Raw genomic sequence first — 17,776 nt, 5'->3', positions numbered from 1 at the left:
AGTTTGCAGCAGCCAGATTCACCCAGGAAACCATCCCAAGATTTAGCAGGTCAACTTGAAGTTTGCAGCAACCAGATTTGCCCAGGAAACCATCCAGGTACTGATTTCCCTGGAAACACTTATCATGTTGTCAAATGTTGCTTGCTGTCCTCCCAGTTTCCTCTTGTCAACAACAGCTGATTCATTTTGCTATGGGCTTTGATTCCGAGGAGCTAACAAATCAGCATCAGGAGTAGTAGGACTTGGTTTGGCTGCCTTACTGTAGGTCAAATTCTGCATTGTCAATCTGAGACATCAAGTGGCTATTTTCCACTAGAGAAATAACAGCATTTTTGACATAGATATGGCATGGAGGATAGATTTATTTGGTAATTCTTGAATGTTAGGGATCTAATTAATTGGAGAGGGTAATTAAAGAGTCAATAAAAATGATGGCAATTAAGCTATCAGTTTAGTTGGTGACTTGGTGTTTGATAATGTGTAAGCAAATAAATTGACTTGTAGCTGATAATAAAGCAACAAAACAGTTTATTAATAACAATAATTATAATTCATTATAGATTAAATAAATTAAATTACTTGAAAAGTAACTAAGAGCAAAGAGAAAGGTAGTTGTTGGTAATTACATCAATTGCTATTTGGGGATCTGTGGAGAAATAAATGATCTTTATACCTACAAACAGAAAAATAGTAATCCTAATTAAATCAATTGCTATTTGGCCCTTCCTTTTTTTAGCATTTGCATTAGTACATCCAACTTAGCATTTAGAAAAATCATAACTTACAATTCATATAAAAAAGTTAAGTTGGATGTACTAATGCAAATGCTAAAAAAAGGAAGGGCCAAATGCTAAGTATATTAACATGCTAAGTATTAAGTGTAAATATAACTATAAATAAATCTATTGGGATAAAACAAAAGACTTTGTCACATTGTCCTTTTTAATGGTCAACTCATTCCAATCTCATCCTTGCTCAGCATCATACTGGAATCATCCTTTTAAATGGTCAATTCCATGCCACAGATTTCATTTCCATCTGCCATCTCAAAAAATAGTGAATTTACATTCATGTTCCTCCAAAATTAGTTATTTTCTTATTTGCCCCTGTAAATATCAGTTTGATATGTATACCAAAAATATAAAATTTTGAAGGATTAATATACGTAAGACAAAAATATGCTATTTCCAAAGTTTGTGAGAATAGATATTAAACTCCAGATGGAGAACATTTTTTCTATTATTCTCTTTTGTGGTTTCCTTTGGAAACTCAAGTCAAAATCTACCTAAACAAATCAATAGCGTCCACAGTGACTAGTAGCCGCTGGAAACATTGTTCTGGAAAGTAGCCCTTCAAATCACTGGATCCAGCTCATTCCCGGTCTAAGCTTCTTGAGTCATCTCCCACAAGGAACTTTCCTTAAACATGGCCATGGCCATGGCCACTCTCTCTCTATAGATATATATACACACAAACACCAACCTGACCCCAAAACAAAGCTCCTTCGTGGGCATGGCTTCCTGTGCTTCCTTGCTTCTCTTGCTTGCTTTGCTTGCCACTTCTGCAAGCACTTCGCTGGCCGGCAACTTTTACCAGGATGTAGACATCACCTGGGGTGATGGCCGTGCCAAAATCCTCAACAATGGCCAGCTCCTCACGCTTTCCCTGGACAAGTATTCTGGCTCCGGCTTCCAGTCCAAAGACCAGTACGTTTACGGGAAGTTCGACGTGCAGCTCAAGCTCGTTCCTGGGAATTCTGCTGGAACAGTCACTACCTTCTACGTAAGTAAAGTCACCGTTGTATCCCTTTCGTCATTGCTGCATGCGTTGCCGCTGATGTGATGGAGTCATCCTGTTGCAGCTGTCGTCGCAAGGAGCGGCGCATGACGAGATCGACCTGGAGTTCCTCGGCAACCTCAGCGGGGACCCCTACGTCCTCCACACCAACGTGTACAGCCAGGGGAAGGGGAACAGGGAGCAGCAGTTCTACCTCTGGTTCGATCCCACCAAGGACTTCCACACCTACTCGATCTTGTGGAATCCCAGACACATCGTGTGAGTCATCTTACGCTTCATCGACTGCATGCCCTGTGGCGAACAGAAACTTGTCCTAATGTTTCTTCCTCCTTCGACTGCAGCATCTACGTGGATGGCACACCCATAAGGGAGTTCAGGAACAGGGAGTCGGTCGGCGTGCCGTACCCGAAGAGCCAAGCGATGAGGGTCTACTCCAGTCTGTGGGATGCGGAGGATTGGGCCACCAGAGGGGGGTTGGTGAAGACGGATTGGTCCCAGGCACCCTTCACGGCTGCCTTCAGGAACTACAACGCCAATGGCTGCGTGTGGCCTTCAGGAGCTTCCTCCTGCTCTTCGGGGACCAGCAACTCTTGGATGTGGGAGGAGTTTGACGCCACCAGCTTGAAGAAGCTGAGGTGGGTGCAGAAGAACTACATGATCTACAACTACTGCACTGATGTGAAGAGGTTCCCCCAGGGGCTGCCTCCCGAGTGCTTTGCAAGCTAATTCCATCAACAAGCATTACCACTGGCTGCATTGTATCTAATTGGGATAACCATTTCATGTTATTATGCATCGTTTATGTATATGACAAAGATGTTTTGTTGTTGGAACAAATAATAAAGTCATATGGACGGATACATTTTGATCTCTTAAACTCTTAGTTATACGATAAGATTTTCTCCAGGGAAATCTTCTATTCTATTGAGGTAAATTCTTTCTTCTAATCTGTATAAATAGGAAAGGGACATGTTAATGTATTCAAGCTAAAGCTACTTCAATAAAACTACTTCAATACAATTTTCTTTTTTCTATTTTATTTCTATCGATAATTATGTTTAATTCTTTTGTTAAAACCAATGTTTATTAGAGAATAAGAAATTCAAGTATGAGTGGAGTCTCTGCATTTTCTATGATGATCTGCTGGCTGTGCAGTTTCCCTGTGCATAAGCACTCATGTCACCTCTGTCATCAACTCAAAATCTATATGATTCCTTGTGGGTATGACACACAAGTTAGTGGTATTCAAGCTAGTCAACCACAGATCCAAGCACTGAACAAACATTAAAATGGCATCCACAGAATTCAATCATAGCCTGATCTAATTTTAATTCTTTTTGTGATGAAATATGTGACAGTGATTACTGTATGTTCATTTTTATACACACTAATGACAGCGGTTGGAATATGTTCATATATGTGCACATCATGCATGGACTATTGTGAGTGCAAAATTGGCTAAGTTAGGGTTGTCATAAGTTAGAACAGACCCAGGCATTCATGAGTCAATTTTGGCACAGACATCTGTTTGTGAAAGAGTCCTTGCGAGTTTGGGTGGTTGACTTGCTCACACTCTTCCCAAAAGGAAAAAAGTCAACTGTGGATCCTTTTTCTTAAGAAAATAAATCAAACTTGAACTCCGACAAACAAATCTACCTTCCATTGCATACTAATGATTGAATCACCATTTTTGAAGTGTTACATAATTGATCCTTGTTCAAGCATACATGAAGTGTTGAAACATAGTTCTTATTTTTGCCTAACATTGTAGAAAAAATAATAATAAAGGTTTCAACATGGTAAACTTTATCATATCTTCATAAGACAAACTAAAATAAATTCTCTCTTTAAACAAATAATCAGGAGTTGTCTAGAATAGAGCATAGTCCATTTTGACTCGTTACCTATATAAAGATCGAGATCAAATGGCTTTCTTAATTGATACCTCCTACACTTAAGTTGGTATCGATGTCCTCTTTTTTTCATCTCTCGTAATCTATAGTTAATAATATATTTTTATACTGAGAACAAATATCCCAATAAAGATTATATAAAAAGGTAGTTCATAATCGACTTAAACTATTCCTAAACTTTCAAAAATATTCTTGCAAACATTTTATAGAGGAGTTAGTTTGTAATTGATCCAAACTGCCTCTTAAAATTTTAAGAATATTCATATGACTATTCTATAAGGAAGATAACTCAACAACTCAATAAGAAACCACTCTTATCTTTGTGTATGTAAGGAGTCGAGAGAGAGAGATCGTACTCTTCTTCGGACGTCTCCTCACATGTAGATCAGGGTCACATTATATTAATGAAATCATCAATAATATTTTTTTTTTGTAAGTCGATACTTAGTTTCTGATTGTTAAATGCAGAAAATATTCTAACTTATAGGGAAAAAAAAAAAAGAAAAGGAAAGGTGGTGATCCTACAAAATCTGGTGACATAAGTGGGAATTTGACCGCTGGGTAATTTAGTGTCCCTGCCTGTAGAGCGCATGCCAAGTGCAAAATGATTGGCCCAAGAGAATGGAATGTAAAGATGAGGAATCTCTCTCTCTCTCTCTCTCTCTCTCTGCTATGCTATCCTTAGTTCTCATGCCAGGATCAATAACAAACTTGCCACAAAGACGTCCTCTGGAACCCTGTACTGCATGAGGGCTCACTGAGGATTCCACCGTCATTTTCCATGGGTTGATTGCCCTACCTCAAAGGGGTGGTGGGGTTCTCGCAGCAGCCCAGACTTCTGTCTTCCTTTGTCGGCCTCAATGGATATGAACCAACCATGCTTTGCCTTTTCTAAAGATGCCCATACGTTCTACACAATGGATATAGTAAATCCACTAACGTGCTTCATTAAATTTCATATGTAGTGGAGCTTGAGATTATGTTTACGTAAATGATGTAATGTCGTCAGACAAGCATAAATAGTTATTCACTGTTCTTTGTGTTCAAAGCGATTCAAACCTAATAATTAAGTATCGAATCACTCAGCTTGATTAAAGTAAAATACTCTAAACCAAAATTATTTCGAACCTACACAATCCAATCGGTTCACAATTAATTAGTTCGATTCAATTAACTGATTAGCTATTTTTTTTAATTTTAAGTAATTTAAAAAAATATATTTTAAATGAATTGGTTCGATTTAGTGAATTGATTCAGTTAATTAAATCAAACCAAAATTTTAATCCAATTGTGCTTGCTTTCTCAAAAAAATTATATTATAAATATCATTTTAAATATTTTAAATAATTGGACCTATGCACAAGTGATTTTTTTTTATTAAAAGATGTAATAGAGGAACAATGGCTTTACATGCAATCATTTTTTTCTTCATGAATGAATATAAATCAATAAAAAAATTCATATAAATCAATAAAAAGATTGCTAATGAAGAACGATGAGAAAAAAAAATAGAGTTTATACATGAGATAAGAGAGCAAGAGGAACAAAGAGGAAGAACAGTCAAATCACTAAGTTTGGAAAGAAATTTTAAAGTTTTGAGAGTCTTTGGGTTTAGTTAGCATTTTTTAAATTTAAATTGATTCGATTTGGTCCGAATCAATAAACTGAATCAAAGAATTTTTTTTTCAAACTGAAATCATTTATAATCTTCAACATTGAATTATTGATGATCGGGTCATATCGATCCAAAATGATTCTTCGAGTCTCTTTGAACACCCCTAGTTCTTTAGTTTTATTATAGTTGAATGATGTTGATCATATATCATCTCAAAATTTATCTGTTTGTACTCTATAGTGACAAAAAAGAGTGGATTCAACAAAACATCATTGTTAGAAACAAAAATATATAGATGTCATAGTTACTAAATAAGATCTTAGAGGAATAGGTTGGACACATGTAGTGGATACAATGTTCAACATAGCAAGAGAAGCAAAATGGGAACGGTGATGGAAGTCTCAGTGCTAGTCGCGAGTGTTGATGTTTTCTTCCTGCAAACAGTCCCCTCCATATAAGTAGAAATAAGACCAAAGAACTAAACTGCATCCTCTCTCTCTCTCTCTCTCTCTCTCTCTCTCTCTTTCTTCTTCTTGACGATTGTCCTAACTATCATTAGCTTTTTTTCCATTTTGTCCATCTTTTATGTGATGTGGTCAGATCATAGTACGTTGGTTTCTATTTTATAAGACGCTCTCTTTCTCTCTCTCTTATCTTGTCATCTTCTCTCTCTCTCTCTCACCCTGTGGCTCTCTTCACTGACCGAAAGAGATGTGATGATACATTAATGCGTGGTTTGGTGTGAGGCAGAGGTCGAGAGATGTGGGTGTGTCATAGACAACTGTAGATCCGAGGAACCTCAGTTAATATATTCTTTATCCTTTGGCCTCTTGCTTCAGCTCCTTTAAATCTGAGGGACTCTTCCGGTAGGCATGGAGAAGAGATGGGCTCGAGCAGCCCTGGTCGCCTGGTTCATCTTGTTCGTCGCCGGCTCGCATGGGTTGGCTCGAAGTGTCAGCCTGAAGCACAGTCACCACCGTCACAAGGCAGATGAGAAGGCATCGGTGGAGGAGTTGGCTGCCGGCGTTGCCACCATCCACCGCCGTGGGTGCAGGTTCCAGAATCTCGATCTAGTTTGCGGCTATCTCACGCAGGCGTGCAAGAACGGGAGCTCGGTCGACGACGACAAGCGACTCGTACCAACCGGCCCCAACCCCTTGCATAACAGATGAAGGAAAAGAAAGCATCAAGCAGCAGCAGCAGCAGAAGAAGAAGAAGAAGAAGAATGATTTTGCATAGCTCTGCCATTCATGGTCTGTTGAGGTGGTGTGTCATCTGTTTGTTCTTCTCTTTCTCTTCTGTCTTTTTCTTAGATACGGAGTTCTCAAGAGTGTTCGAGAGGAGAACAGCACATCATCTCTCTCTTTTTCGTTTTATATTTGACCGATTTATATGGAGAATTGACACCTAATAGTGTATCTTTTGTGTTGTTTCGTATAGATTCGTGTTGGAGGTTTCAAATCAATTGAGATTTTAAGATATATAGAGAGCAAAAATTTCCCTAAAAAGAAAAAAAAGCTCTACAGAGTGCAAGCTATTTTGAAATTTATATATAGAAAACAAAATGGGAAAACAAAAAATAGGAAATTTAATACTTAATAGAAAAGAATTAAATGACTTATAAATTCTCTATCACAAATAGGCGTGCATTAAAAGGATCATCAATGGGCACATGAGACGCCTTTAGACTTTGCAGCGTTACTTAAATGTGAAAGTATATCTGTGTGTGTGTATGTGAGCTGCTCTCTCTCTCTCTCTCTCTCTCTCTATGTGAAAGTATATCTGTGTGTGTATGTGAGATGCTCTCTCTCTCTCTCTCTCTCTCTCTCTCTCTATGTGAAAGTATATCTGTGTGTGTATGTGAGATGCTCTCTCTCTCTCTTCCTGGATTGGTGATCTTCTCATGTCATTGGATCTTTCTCCTTTTTTTTTCTCTCTTTTAATATCCTAAATTAGATTTGTACAAGGTTGATAATATATATATATATATATATATTATATTTATAATAATAAAATTTTAAACAGTAAATATGCTATTTCCAAACTGTGAAAATGGTTGATACGGAAAATCAATTTTCTTTTAATAAGATCAAAATAATTTAACCCAAAGAATGTGAGTTAAAGAAAAATAATAATAATATTTATATTCGTCATATATTGCATAAATATCTAATTTAGATTCACATATTTTTATATAAAAATGATATAAAAAATTAAATATTCACCTTATACGATATCCGTCATGTAATCATAATTCAATTTCCGCCTGTTATCCGTATCCGTATTCGCATCCGTATCTGGATCTGCAGCTAAAAAAGTGGATACGGATGTGTTCCTCAGAATCCGACCCGTTTTACCCCCGCCGGCCAATTCGACCCCGCGTGTCGGTCGTAGAATGCGAAACCTTCGCCACGTCTCTTCTTTCGGATTCCTCGAGCAAGGAAAGACGCGATTCCAATCTAGGGTTTTAGAGTAGTTCGGTGAAGAGGAAGGAATGGAGACGGACGGGCAGATTAGAGTCCGAAGGAGGCCGACGAAGCGGCGGAGGAGCAGGGGATTCGTCAAGGCCGTGGCGGATTACCTCGCGTCCGATTGCTACATGTACGCCCCTATCCTCGACGTGCCGCCTCCCGATTTGCCGCCGTCATCTGCCGCCTGCTCTCCTCCCACCACAGGTTTGATATTTTTCTTGTTTCCTTCCGTTATCCGCGCTCAAAATTTGATCTTCATGCTTGTGCGTTTAGAATTCTATATAGCGCTGAATGTTCGAAAAGGTTGTTTCCTTGTTCTTCTTTACCCTTTGTGATGAGATCAAGTGTGCCGCTTCCATGTTGTTGTTGGGATGTGTTTTGGAACATTCGGCTAGAGCAAGAGTTTCGAGAAAAAAAGCGATAGAATGAATTCCATCGAGAGAGAGTCACAACAATTATCTGCAGCATTTCAAATGAAATTAGTGCGGCTACCCTGTCTGTGCTCAAGAACATCTTGTCATGTGTGATAGATCATAGAATAACTGATCCACAATGATGGTACAATCTATCATCTTATAATGGCTATGCAAAAAGTGCTTGTCAGCACATAATCTAGATATGGTTCCTTAATCGACGGATCATTTTAACAGCAAGAGCATGCTTCAATTTAGTAAACTTTTTTTTAAACCTTTCTTGTGTTTATGTTCTATTTTTTATTCGACGATTTCTATGTATATTCTCTTACTTCATGTTTTTCAGAAATCAGAACCAACAGAAGCATCAGCTGCCACACTGAGATGGTTTCTGCGCCATCTGGTACATCCATTCTTCTTATTTATGTGGATCTTCTGCAAAATAGTTTTGAACTGGTTTCATATTTCTGACTTCCTCATGTTGTTTTTGTGCAAATTCTGATTGTTAATGATGCACCTATTGGGTTTATTAATGAGATGTAGTGTACTGAGATGCTAAGGTGGTTGTACTTTTTGTACCTTCTACAGATAAAAGGGTGTCCGTAGTGCAGTTGCAGAGGCTGATCTCAAAGTGACACTGCAAGTGCCTGCTATCAAAGACGGCCACCAGTGTGTATAAGTTTCTTGCTAATGCTTTTTTGTTGAGAGCCTGTTTAATGTTCTGCTCTTGTTAGTGTTTTATGCTTTTGTTGTTCTTGTCTTCGCAAAATCTTATTGTTATATAATTCCAAATCTTATCCATAAACTCCATAATTGTGATGTATATAATGGTTTTTAGTTTTTATTTCTTTTACATTTTACTTTTACCAGCATCTGAGGCAATGGTGCATTAGAATCTTTGGATCACCTGATCTTGGAGTACTATCTGTTTGATTAGGATGACTCTATAAATGTGTTCACCCACTGATTGGCTAACTCGATTGTCATTTTTCATATTTTCCCCATCAATAAATGCAACAAATTAGGGAAAATTTTGGCATCATGATAAATTTGCTCCTTTGCAGATTATGGGATCAAGTTTCAGTTATAAAAACAACCTCTGTACTTGCAGAAGTTTAATTGTTGATCCTCTTAAACCTTGCATTGGTGGAAGCTTCTTGTGTTCCTTTGTAGATAGAGAGAGAGAGAGAGGGGGGGTTCAAAGTGTAAGGGGTGAAGATGTTTTTGATCGCAGGACCTTACAAAGTCTTTATCAGTAAAAAATAACTAGCACCTTCCTTATATTAGACCATCCTTTTGATGATTTGTGTCGGTTTTGGATTTCCAATCGGATATAATTATAATATCTGGAGGAGAAGAAGGGGTGAAGTGGTGGGGAGGCAGCGGAAGAAGAGGAACAGATAGAGAAGAAGAAAATTTTTGAATCTGAGTATTTTGAAGTGTTGATGCTTCCTGTGCGGTTGATGGTTGAAGTTGAAAGAGAAGAAAAATGGAGACCATGATCTGATTTATCACCTTGTCATGCACCAGCCAATATATCCTGGCCATAAACAAGGCAAACCTCTTGCAATCACTTCTTTTGGAATTTGGACCTTGCCATGCACGGTTGCTTCATGTCGTTGCTCATCTCTTACATCCACTGATGGCCATGTAAGTTCTTTCTGTTGACGAGGACACATATGATGAACTCATAATATAATGGGAAAGTTATTACTGCTTTTTCTTCCCCATTGGATGTCCATGTTACCTGGATTGGTTTAGTTTCACCTATCTACTTAGGAGTAGTACACACCACATGCGAACACATGGTGCAGTAGGCCCACCACAACATCCCACCAAATTATAGCAGATTAACTTTGATATGTGTATTATCAATGACCATGTGATTTCATGAAATTATTGTGTTGTGGGCTATTGACAAAACAAACCTAGAATTTCACTTTTGGAACATAAGCAGCATGGTGGAAAGTCAAAATGGAGTCAAGCAGGGTGTTAAATCTGTTTTTGTTCTTACATGTGATGGTGGCTTGTGTTGCATTGGGAACTTCTGGGAAACATGGGTGATAAGATGTGGAACCATTCCTTTTATCATGTGTCTTCATGAAAGAAATACAGTGTTGATTATCTATGGACTGACTCTATATAAGTCTACAGATTGAAAAGGATTCTTGGCCAGTGTCTTACCATGACCAGGATAACTCATACTCTCAGTATCTCATTTTCCCTTTTAACCTTGAAATTGATATGCTATGCTTGTCTATCAATTATGTTGTGGTCAGTCAGTGTATATACTGAGGAGTGCCCCGCGAAATGTATTTAGGTAAACTACCTTTCTTTGTTCCTGCATTCTTAGCTTGTCGAATTGTATGCTCATACTGAATTGTGTGATTTTATTATGTGAATTGCTGGTGAAGTTGTTCGACTCTGTGGTAATTACTTCAGACGATGATTAGGTGCATTTCTCTTTGCTTTCTATTGTATGGCTGTACAGATGTAAAGATACATGCATATGTTCTTTTATTTATAGCGATACATTAATCATTAGGAATCATGCATTTCTTATCTGAAGAAAATGTGATCCTTTCTTTCTCATAGATGATTTAGTTACCCTTGTTTCCTTTTGTTGAGTTAAGGTTGAATTAGCCTCTGATGATCTGATTCATGATTTCATAAGAATTGAGTTAGTCATCATTTATATATATTTTTCCAAGCAGATATGAATTTCTATAATGGATTAGATCTCACAAATATTAATCCTTTCTTTTTTTGAAAGCTCATGATTTTATTTATTGAATCATGATTCAAACATCGTATATGTTTTTTTTATTGAAAGATCATGATTGAGAGAGAGAGAGAGAGAGAGAGATCAGTACCTTTATCTCCCAATTCCAATTCCAATTCCAATTCCCCTCCCCCACAAAATGACAACATAGGGGGGTCCCTTCTGTGGATGAGTCCTCACCCCACTCTTTGATTACATCTCTCCACTTATATCTCACAGTTAGAGCTCTATGGAATAATAGTTCAGCTCTCTAAAGAGCCAAAGTAAAGCTACCAACTTGTCACTCGTAATATAATTACAATTCTGCCCTTTCATCTTCTGTATGAATATACCACCACCCCTTTCTTTCGGTGGGTTCTTGAGAGTAAGGAGAGGCCACGAAGCTTGCCTGTGAGGAAGAGGAAGATGAGGGCAGAGTCAGGGTTCAATGCTGCAGCAGTGGCGGTGCCGGCGGCGGTAGCGGGTGGCGGCCGCTCAGGGTCGGATGCGGCGCCGTTGCTGTACCTGTTCGGGGGACTGGTGGCCATGCTGGGCCTTGTGGGTGTCGCGCTCATCCTCCTCGCTTGCGCCTACTGGAAGCTGTCAGGACACTTCGACCGCGGCGGAGCGGAACCGGGGGCTAATCTGGAACCGGCGACGGCGACGCCGGCGACGTTCTACAAGCAGGAGATCGTGGTGGTCATGGCCGGGGACGAGAAGCCGACGTACCTCGCGACGCCCATCCCGAGCGGGGCTTCCTCGTTTGGCGGCCGGTCCAGTAAGAATGAGGACGAAGACGATGAGAAAAGGGAGTAGGAGACTGCTGAGGACTGTCAGTGGATTGGGGAAATACTACACGACACCACCAAAACTTGGATGTATGAGGTGGGTTTTCTACTATTGTCTGAAGGTAACGGGTTAATTAGTTAGCCGTTTGCGGTATCCATGTTTCATGTGATTACTGTATTACATGCACTCGTATCATTTTGTATCATAAGAAGGGAATAAGGAAAGAAATGAGAAGCAGATAAGGGAGTGTGCAGTGAGCGGCGAGGGTGGGTAGGGCCGTGGGCGGGACGCGGCTGCGTGAAAGACGACAAGGTTTACGCTGTTCCATTGTGCTCTTTTGTAGAGAGAGCTGTTCATGGGAGGTTTCTTGTGTTCATTATTTCTTGAAAGGGTGTTGGCCGTGCGACTAAGATTTGTGCCCATTCCTTATCTCGTGGAAAGTGGAAAGCTCATTCTTCAATCTCAACCTTACATTAGCCACCCGATTTGTGCCCACTTCTCCACTGAAAGATTCGTACCCATCATGATTACTGCATTTTCTCAGGTGGCCATGCGAATCTACTCTCTTCAGTGTTACCAATAGATCTCTTTCTAAGTTTAAATCATTTGAACTGGTGTTTATATATATATATATATATATATATATATATATATGTCTTTTTTTTTTGTCATAGAGATGATGAAGGCTCTTTTGACCATTGAGTACTGTAGTTTAATATAATATTTTTCGGAGAGAATTAATCTACTAAAAGAATCACTAAGAGTCTCATACTTGTAACTGGGAAGGGTTTTGCGGATGAACACTTGATTATAAAAGGCATGGGGACCAACTGGAGTCATTATTGGTGCAAATAGATGGATCAAAGATAAGAGCAAGAAGAGTTTGATTTTACTCGATCCTAATTGATCACAAATTTATATTGCAAGATGATGTTGAAATAAAGTAAAGAATGGTGAGAGCAGAACCTGATGATGGAGAGTAGCATGACCTCCATTATTGGGATAGAGACTGGGAACCCACCTGCTTTCTCACCCTGGAAGTGAGAGGTAGGGACTCTGAAAGCAACTTAGGAGGAGGAAAATGGAGTATGGTTCTCTGAAAGTTACAAGAGGAGATACATTGAGTCAGAGGATCACCAAGTCAGTGTTACCAATGCAAGCAGCAAGCATTACAGTTGATGTATGTTGGTCAGAGATTGTTGGAAAATAAATTAAATTAGATTTTTTTATTTTTTTATTAGAAATAGACATCATTAAAAATGAAGGATCAAATGAATAAGATACCATAAAAAGACATATGGTTAAGGGAGAGAACATGAGGAAAATCAAATTTTCTATTATATGAGAAGAACCAATAGAAGGAATCACTCTCTCTCAACCCTTTTAGATCTTATTAGTTAAAACCCCAAAAGCACCTAAAATATTTTTTTTCTATAACTAACTTTCACTCTAATCAAAACTTTAAAATTCATATATACTTATATTTATATGAACAAATCCTTCACTACAGACTCATCTTTCTACTTGAATCATGAATCTGAAGATGGAGTCAGAATCTAATTAGAATTCCTAAAATACTTATCAATCTTAATAATTTCTATCTTAGAAATAGATCATTAAAAATGTGATATCTAGTAACTTACTTGTGGATCTCAATATAATTATAAAATATATAGGATTTATTTATAAAGAAAACAGAGAGAGAGAGAGGAATTAGAACTTTCATATAGAAAAGGATTTGTCATGAAACATAATTTATAAATACCTATCTAGAAGGTTATCTTTATGTTGTTAAACAAAAAAAAGGAGGAGCCAACCATATGAGGGTTTTAGATAAAAAAGAGTATATTTACAGTGTATATAAATAGAAAGTCAAAAATAGTATGACCATATATAAGATCACTGTAACTTGGATCGAGCTTTTATTTTCATCCTAATTCATTTGAAAATATTTACTACTATAGTGATGTGATTATATGTAAAAAATTCTAAATTCAGATTAAATGGGCCAAAAATTAGGATACATTGATTTTGAAAACATTGTAAACTCATCCAAAAACAATATAACTCAGGTCACTTAAATTCAAAAAGTTTCTAGTTTGAAACTCTTGAAAATTAGTTCTAAATAGAGATTTGATTGTTTTGGAATTTTTGGAAGCTTAAAAGTCTTAGGTTTAATTATTTTGATGAGAATAATATTTTATTATTTTGTGTAAAAAAGAATCTTGGTAATTTTTTTTATTATCTTACATTTAATTATAATGACATTTGATTTAATTAGTATTAATATTTAATGGCTTGTATGATAATTTTATTATCTTTGAAAATGCATAAAATATTATATATTATTTTCTATAATCAATCATATGATTTATATTTTATTTTAAGTTGTGGATCGATCCAATAAATTGGTTCGAATGGATGAGATCGTAAAAGGAGGGAAAGGAGGAAAAAAAAATCCCAAACATAACCTCTCAATGGGAAAAAAAAAACTAAAAAGAGAAATTGTATTGGAATTCATTGAAAAAAAAATCAAAAAGATATTTTAAAATGTAATATCATTTTAAGTAAATTTTATTAAATATTCGATTAAATTTTGATCCCATCTGATCCAACTAACCAAAACTTTATGGGTTAAATAACTGATTAAATTTGGATAAATGTGAGAAATAATACGAGCAAAACCAGAAGTTATTTGATCTCGTATTAATATTCGTCCTGATTTTAAAATTTGATGATTTTATTTCCTGAAGTAAGGAACTAAGATTTAATCGAATTAGGTCGACTTTAGAATCAAAACCAGAATCATTAGTTTTGGGTTCGATTCAATTCGAGCCGTCAATTTTTTATATTTTTAATTAAAAATTATTTAGAAATAAAAATTCATAATTTAAATTTTAAATATTTCTAAATCTTTGGTCCAATGTATTTACTTACCAAATCAAATTGTGGAAGAGGAGAGGAATCCAAATGAAGAAAAATGCAAAATACCACTATGTGACCTATCAATAAACATTCTTAGCGTTGCATAAAATATAAAATATAGAAAAAAATATCGTTATAATGAGGAGATAGTAACACCGAGAACCGATGACTACTCAAAGGAACAAATTTACACCAACATGTCTCGGTCTGTTCATGTAAAACCAACATCTAATTTACCTAAAAACCATAATCCGGACACTGCAACCACTAGAGATCATACCCAAGTAGATACTCTTGAAGCACGGAATCGGGATGGAGAGATGAAGCCATGCTTGACCACAAGCTCATACCGTCTCTCTCCTTCTCCCTATACATTTCCTTGAAACAGTCTGATTCGGTCGATTGATTCGCTTCCTGCAATCCTAAGAATGGTTCTTTGCCATGGAAGATTTCATGGAGGTCGGAAAGCCCTGCCACCAGCGAGTTGCAGTCTGAGAATGAACTCTCCGCGAGACCTCCCGCATCTGACGGCGGACACCCCGGTACTGAACAATCCATATTTTCCTGTACAGTTTGGTTCATCAAGATTTGGATTTCCTGCTTCACTTGCATCAGTCTTCGATGAGATGAATCGATCGGAGTAGTAGACGTAGCAGTATCGGTGTGTTGGTCTTCAAAGAGCTTGTCGCCCAGCGGATGATGATAGAAGAAGGGAACCTCGCAGCCCCGGAGTTGCATCCTTGCCAGAGCTGGCGCACTTAGGGTTTGTGGATGTGTTTGGAGACTCATCGCATTAGCTACCTCAGTCGAGACCTGGTTTACAGAAAGGCATCGAGGTTGTGGTGATTCTCTTGGCTTGCCAAGTAGTTTCTTCTTCAGCCTTGTGTTCCAATGATTCTTGATGTCATTATCTGTTCTCCCTGGCAGCTGGGCTGCAATTATAGACCACCTAATGCATGAAAGCTTAGTTGGTGTTATCCTCATGTACATGATGGGCATGCAAAGGGAGAGCAGGAAAAGGTATCCGGATGATTTACCTGCTCCCGATGCTTGAGTAGAGGCTACATATGATATGGTCTTCTTCTACCGAAAAGCCACCATGCTTGATGTTGGGCCTCAGATAATTGAGCCATCTCAACCTGCAGCTCTTTCCACACCTCTTCAGACCTGAAATGATAACAAGAGAAATATTAAACTTAGCTCTCTCGTCTACTTCCTGACAGAAGAGTTGAAGATCTTCATTTTGCATGCCACATGTAAATATGTTATATATATGTTCTGGTAGAAGGATGATATATCCAGATTGTTTTCTCTCCCTTTTCTACACCATACTTGAATTCAGGAACAAGACATAGTGGTAAAATGCCTACATCTGATCTCAATCACTCTCTTCTAGCTAGTTATAGGAAGAAATCGCAGCGCTGAGAAGGAACAAGATCTTGGGTTGAGGACCGCTTTTTGGTTTTCTGAAACACAAGGTCAAGGTTCTCCTCTGCAAGAAGCGGGATTCGAGAAGGAGATGAAGCGATCGAGTAGTTTGAGGACATACCAATCTTGTGAGGCAGCGCAATCCAATTGCCACCAGTTCCATGCTTCTCGATATAAGCCTTGAGCGTTGCATCCTCCTCAGGGGACCATGGCCCCCTCTTCACGGTCGCCTTGTCACAACAGGGAGCCCTCCCCATCTTTCTCTATCCCTCGACCTCTATGCCTGGGGTGGAGAACAAAGAAGAAAGGCAAGGCCGAGCTTTATAGAACGAAACCCGGAGAGCAAAATGCTCCGTGTGTGATGTGATGCTGACGAGAGGACGAAGCTGCTGCCGTACTCGGTTACCGTGTTCGCCACCTTTTGCAAAGCTTTCAACGTATGGCCTTTGTTTAACAGATATCAAATCTAGCGAGATTGACCGAGTCCATGCATGCATGCTTAGGAAAGCGCTCGAGTCTCTCCGCAAAGAAGCAAACATGCCTTGATCACACCTAACTGCACCTCCTAACATGCAGACTTGATGGAGATTAGAATACGACTACCTGCAGCATCACTTTAGCTTACGATGTGTTCCGAGTGTGAAATGGGAGTCACTGTTGAAAATATTCATGGAGATTATTTAATGGCATACAATTTGGGGGGTTGATGAAGCTACTGATTTCGTGTGAACTTTTGCCTAGTGGGGTGCTTCCACTTCTGAAGCATACGATCCTTCGGTGTCAAAGTTTCTAGATACCTCTATCGTTGATGAATATTCCATGACACAATAGATGCTTGGGATACATTTATGTTTGTAGGGTTCTTTTATGTGATTTTTTAATGTATATTTTAAGTAAAATATTTCTTAAGTGTAAGTTTCCAGCTTTGAAACTCCTAATCTTATAAATATCTAAAGTGATAGTGTAACATCTCACTTTGAATCTAAGTATTTTGGTTTGAAGTTGATCAAGTTAATTGTGTTATATTATGTGATCCTTTATAATTGAATAAAATATATAATATAACTAATTAAATTTTGATAACAGATATTGACCAATAGAAAAGAAATTCATATTATAGTAAATTCCTTAGGGGATATTTTTGATGGGAGAAACTCTCATAATAATCTATTCTAGACCCTCGACTGTCGTCTATAAATATAAATAGACAGTACATCTAGAGACTAAATGATGCATGTGAGAGGACGTAATTTCTCTCTTAATCTTCCTAAACCATCAATAACAATGATCATGTGAAAAGATAGGAAGATAGGAGAATGAGTATCTAGTTCCCCTTATAGATCAACATCACTATGACATTTGGATCCGAGGGACAGTGTCTTTGCAGATCACACATAGATTTTTTTCAGATGACATCGTAAATCCGATATAATGTTATTTGATTTCAATCATGATATAAAAGTTTTTCACATTATATATAACATATCATAGATTTTATGCTTACAAATCAATCAATAATATTAGAATATACTTAGTATTAAGCATGCTAAGAATTTGAGTAGGAGAGGATTATCATAAATAAAACCGGATGCATATTAATGCATGAGTTACCACTCAACATATGATATATTATGTTAGGATTTGATTTTATCGACGAGAAATAT

At 37.7% G+C, this 17,776-nt stretch overlaps 4 protein-coding genes across 4 annotated transcripts; 3 read left to right on the top strand and 1 right to left on the bottom strand.

The window, feature by feature from the left end:
• The first annotated feature begins 1,488 nt into the window (after nucleotides 1-1,488).
• On the top strand, nucleotides 1,489-2,675 carry LOC103989523 (xyloglucan endotransglucosylase protein 7-like). Its single transcript, XM_009408392.3, has 3 exons — nucleotides 1,489-1,782; nucleotides 1,862-2,055; nucleotides 2,139-2,675. The coding sequence occupies exons 1-3, from the start codon at nucleotides 1,513-1,515 to the stop codon at nucleotides 2,521-2,523; spliced, it is 849 nt and encodes a 282-aa protein (XP_009406667.2). The 5' UTR covers nucleotides 1,489-1,512; the 3' UTR covers nucleotides 2,524-2,675.
• Nucleotides 2,676-7,706: 5,031 nt separating this feature from the next.
• Nucleotides 7,707-9,062, top strand: LOC135639702 (uncharacterized). The gene is made up of 3 exons (XM_065153568.1): nucleotides 7,707-8,000; nucleotides 8,556-8,612; nucleotides 8,798-9,062. The coding sequence occupies exons 1-3, from the start codon at nucleotides 7,820-7,822 to the stop codon at nucleotides 8,842-8,844; spliced, it is 285 nt and encodes a 94-aa protein (XP_065009640.1). The 5' UTR covers nucleotides 7,707-7,819; the 3' UTR covers nucleotides 8,845-9,062.
• Nucleotides 9,063-11,194: 2,132 nt separating this feature from the next.
• LOC103989522 (protein GLUTAMINE DUMPER 3) lies at nucleotides 11,195-11,912 on the top strand. The gene has a single exon (XM_009408390.3). The coding sequence runs from the start codon at nucleotides 11,397-11,399 to the stop codon at nucleotides 11,784-11,786; it is 390 nt and encodes a 129-aa protein (XP_009406665.1). The 5' UTR covers nucleotides 11,195-11,396; the 3' UTR covers nucleotides 11,787-11,912.
• A 2,890-nt stretch (nucleotides 11,913-14,802) lies between these two features.
• On the bottom strand, nucleotides 14,803-16,386 carry LOC103989521 (transcription factor RAX3). Its single transcript, XM_009408389.3, has 3 exons — nucleotides 16,234-16,386; nucleotides 15,722-15,851; nucleotides 14,803-15,633 (listed from the first exon to the last, which is right to left on the bottom strand). Exons 1-3 carry the CDS (start codon nucleotides 16,367-16,369, stop codon nucleotides 14,952-14,954), a joined length of 948 nt encoding a protein of 315 aa, XP_009406664.2. The 5' UTR covers nucleotides 16,370-16,386; the 3' UTR covers nucleotides 14,803-14,951.
• Nucleotides 16,387-17,776: the final 1,390 nt, after the last annotated feature.

The sequence above is a fragment of the Musa acuminata genome, chromosome BXJ3-6 (assembly GCF_036884655.1).
Source record: "Musa acuminata AAA Group cultivar baxijiao chromosome BXJ3-6, Cavendish_Baxijiao_AAA, whole genome shotgun sequence".
Taxonomy (NCBI): domain Eukaryota; kingdom Viridiplantae; phylum Streptophyta; class Magnoliopsida; order Zingiberales; family Musaceae; genus Musa; species Musa acuminata.
The sequence above is the reverse complement of the archived record's forward strand: the minus strand, read 5'-3'. Positions and strand labels throughout refer to the sequence as shown.

Bases quoted from the DNA above. Each gene is read 5' to 3' on its own strand.
- LOC103989523 (XM_009408392.3), top strand. From the start codon at position 1,513: ATGGCTTCCTGTGCTTCCTTGCTTCTCTTGCTTGCTTTGCTTGCCACT. The intron at 1,783-1,861 runs GTAAGTAAAGTC...ATCCTGTTGCAG, and splicing joins GAACAGTCACTACCTTCTAC to CTGTCGTCGCAAGGAGCGGC. The intron at 2,056-2,138 runs GTGAGTCATCTT...CTTCGACTGCAG, and splicing joins TGGAATCCCAGACACATCGT to CATCTACGTGGATGGCACAC.
- LOC135639702 (XM_065153568.1), top strand. From the start codon at position 7,820: ATGGAGACGGACGGGCAGATTAGAGTCCGAAGGAGGCCGACGAAGCGG. The intron at 8,001-8,555 runs GTTTGATATTTT...CATGTTTTTCAG, and splicing joins CTGCTCTCCTCCCACCACAG to AAATCAGAACCAACAGAAGC. The intron at 8,613-8,797 runs GTACATCCATTC...TACCTTCTACAG, and splicing joins GATGGTTTCTGCGCCATCTG to ATAAAAGGGTGTCCGTAGTG.
- LOC103989522 (XM_009408390.3), top strand. From the start codon at position 11,397: ATGAGGGCAGAGTCAGGGTTCAATGCTGCAGCAGTGGCGGTGCCGGCG.
- LOC103989521 (XM_009408389.3), bottom strand. From the start codon at position 16,369: ATGGGGAGGGCTCCCTGTTGTGACAAGGCGACCGTGAAGAGGGGGCCA. The intron at 15,852-16,233 runs GTATGTCCTCAA...TTATCATTTCAG, and splicing joins TGCGCTGCCTCACAAGATTG to GTCTGAAGAGGTGTGGAAAG. The intron at 15,634-15,721 runs GTAAATCATCCG...TTCATGCATTAG, and splicing joins TACTCAAGCATCGGGAGCAG to GTGGTCTATAATTGCAGCCC.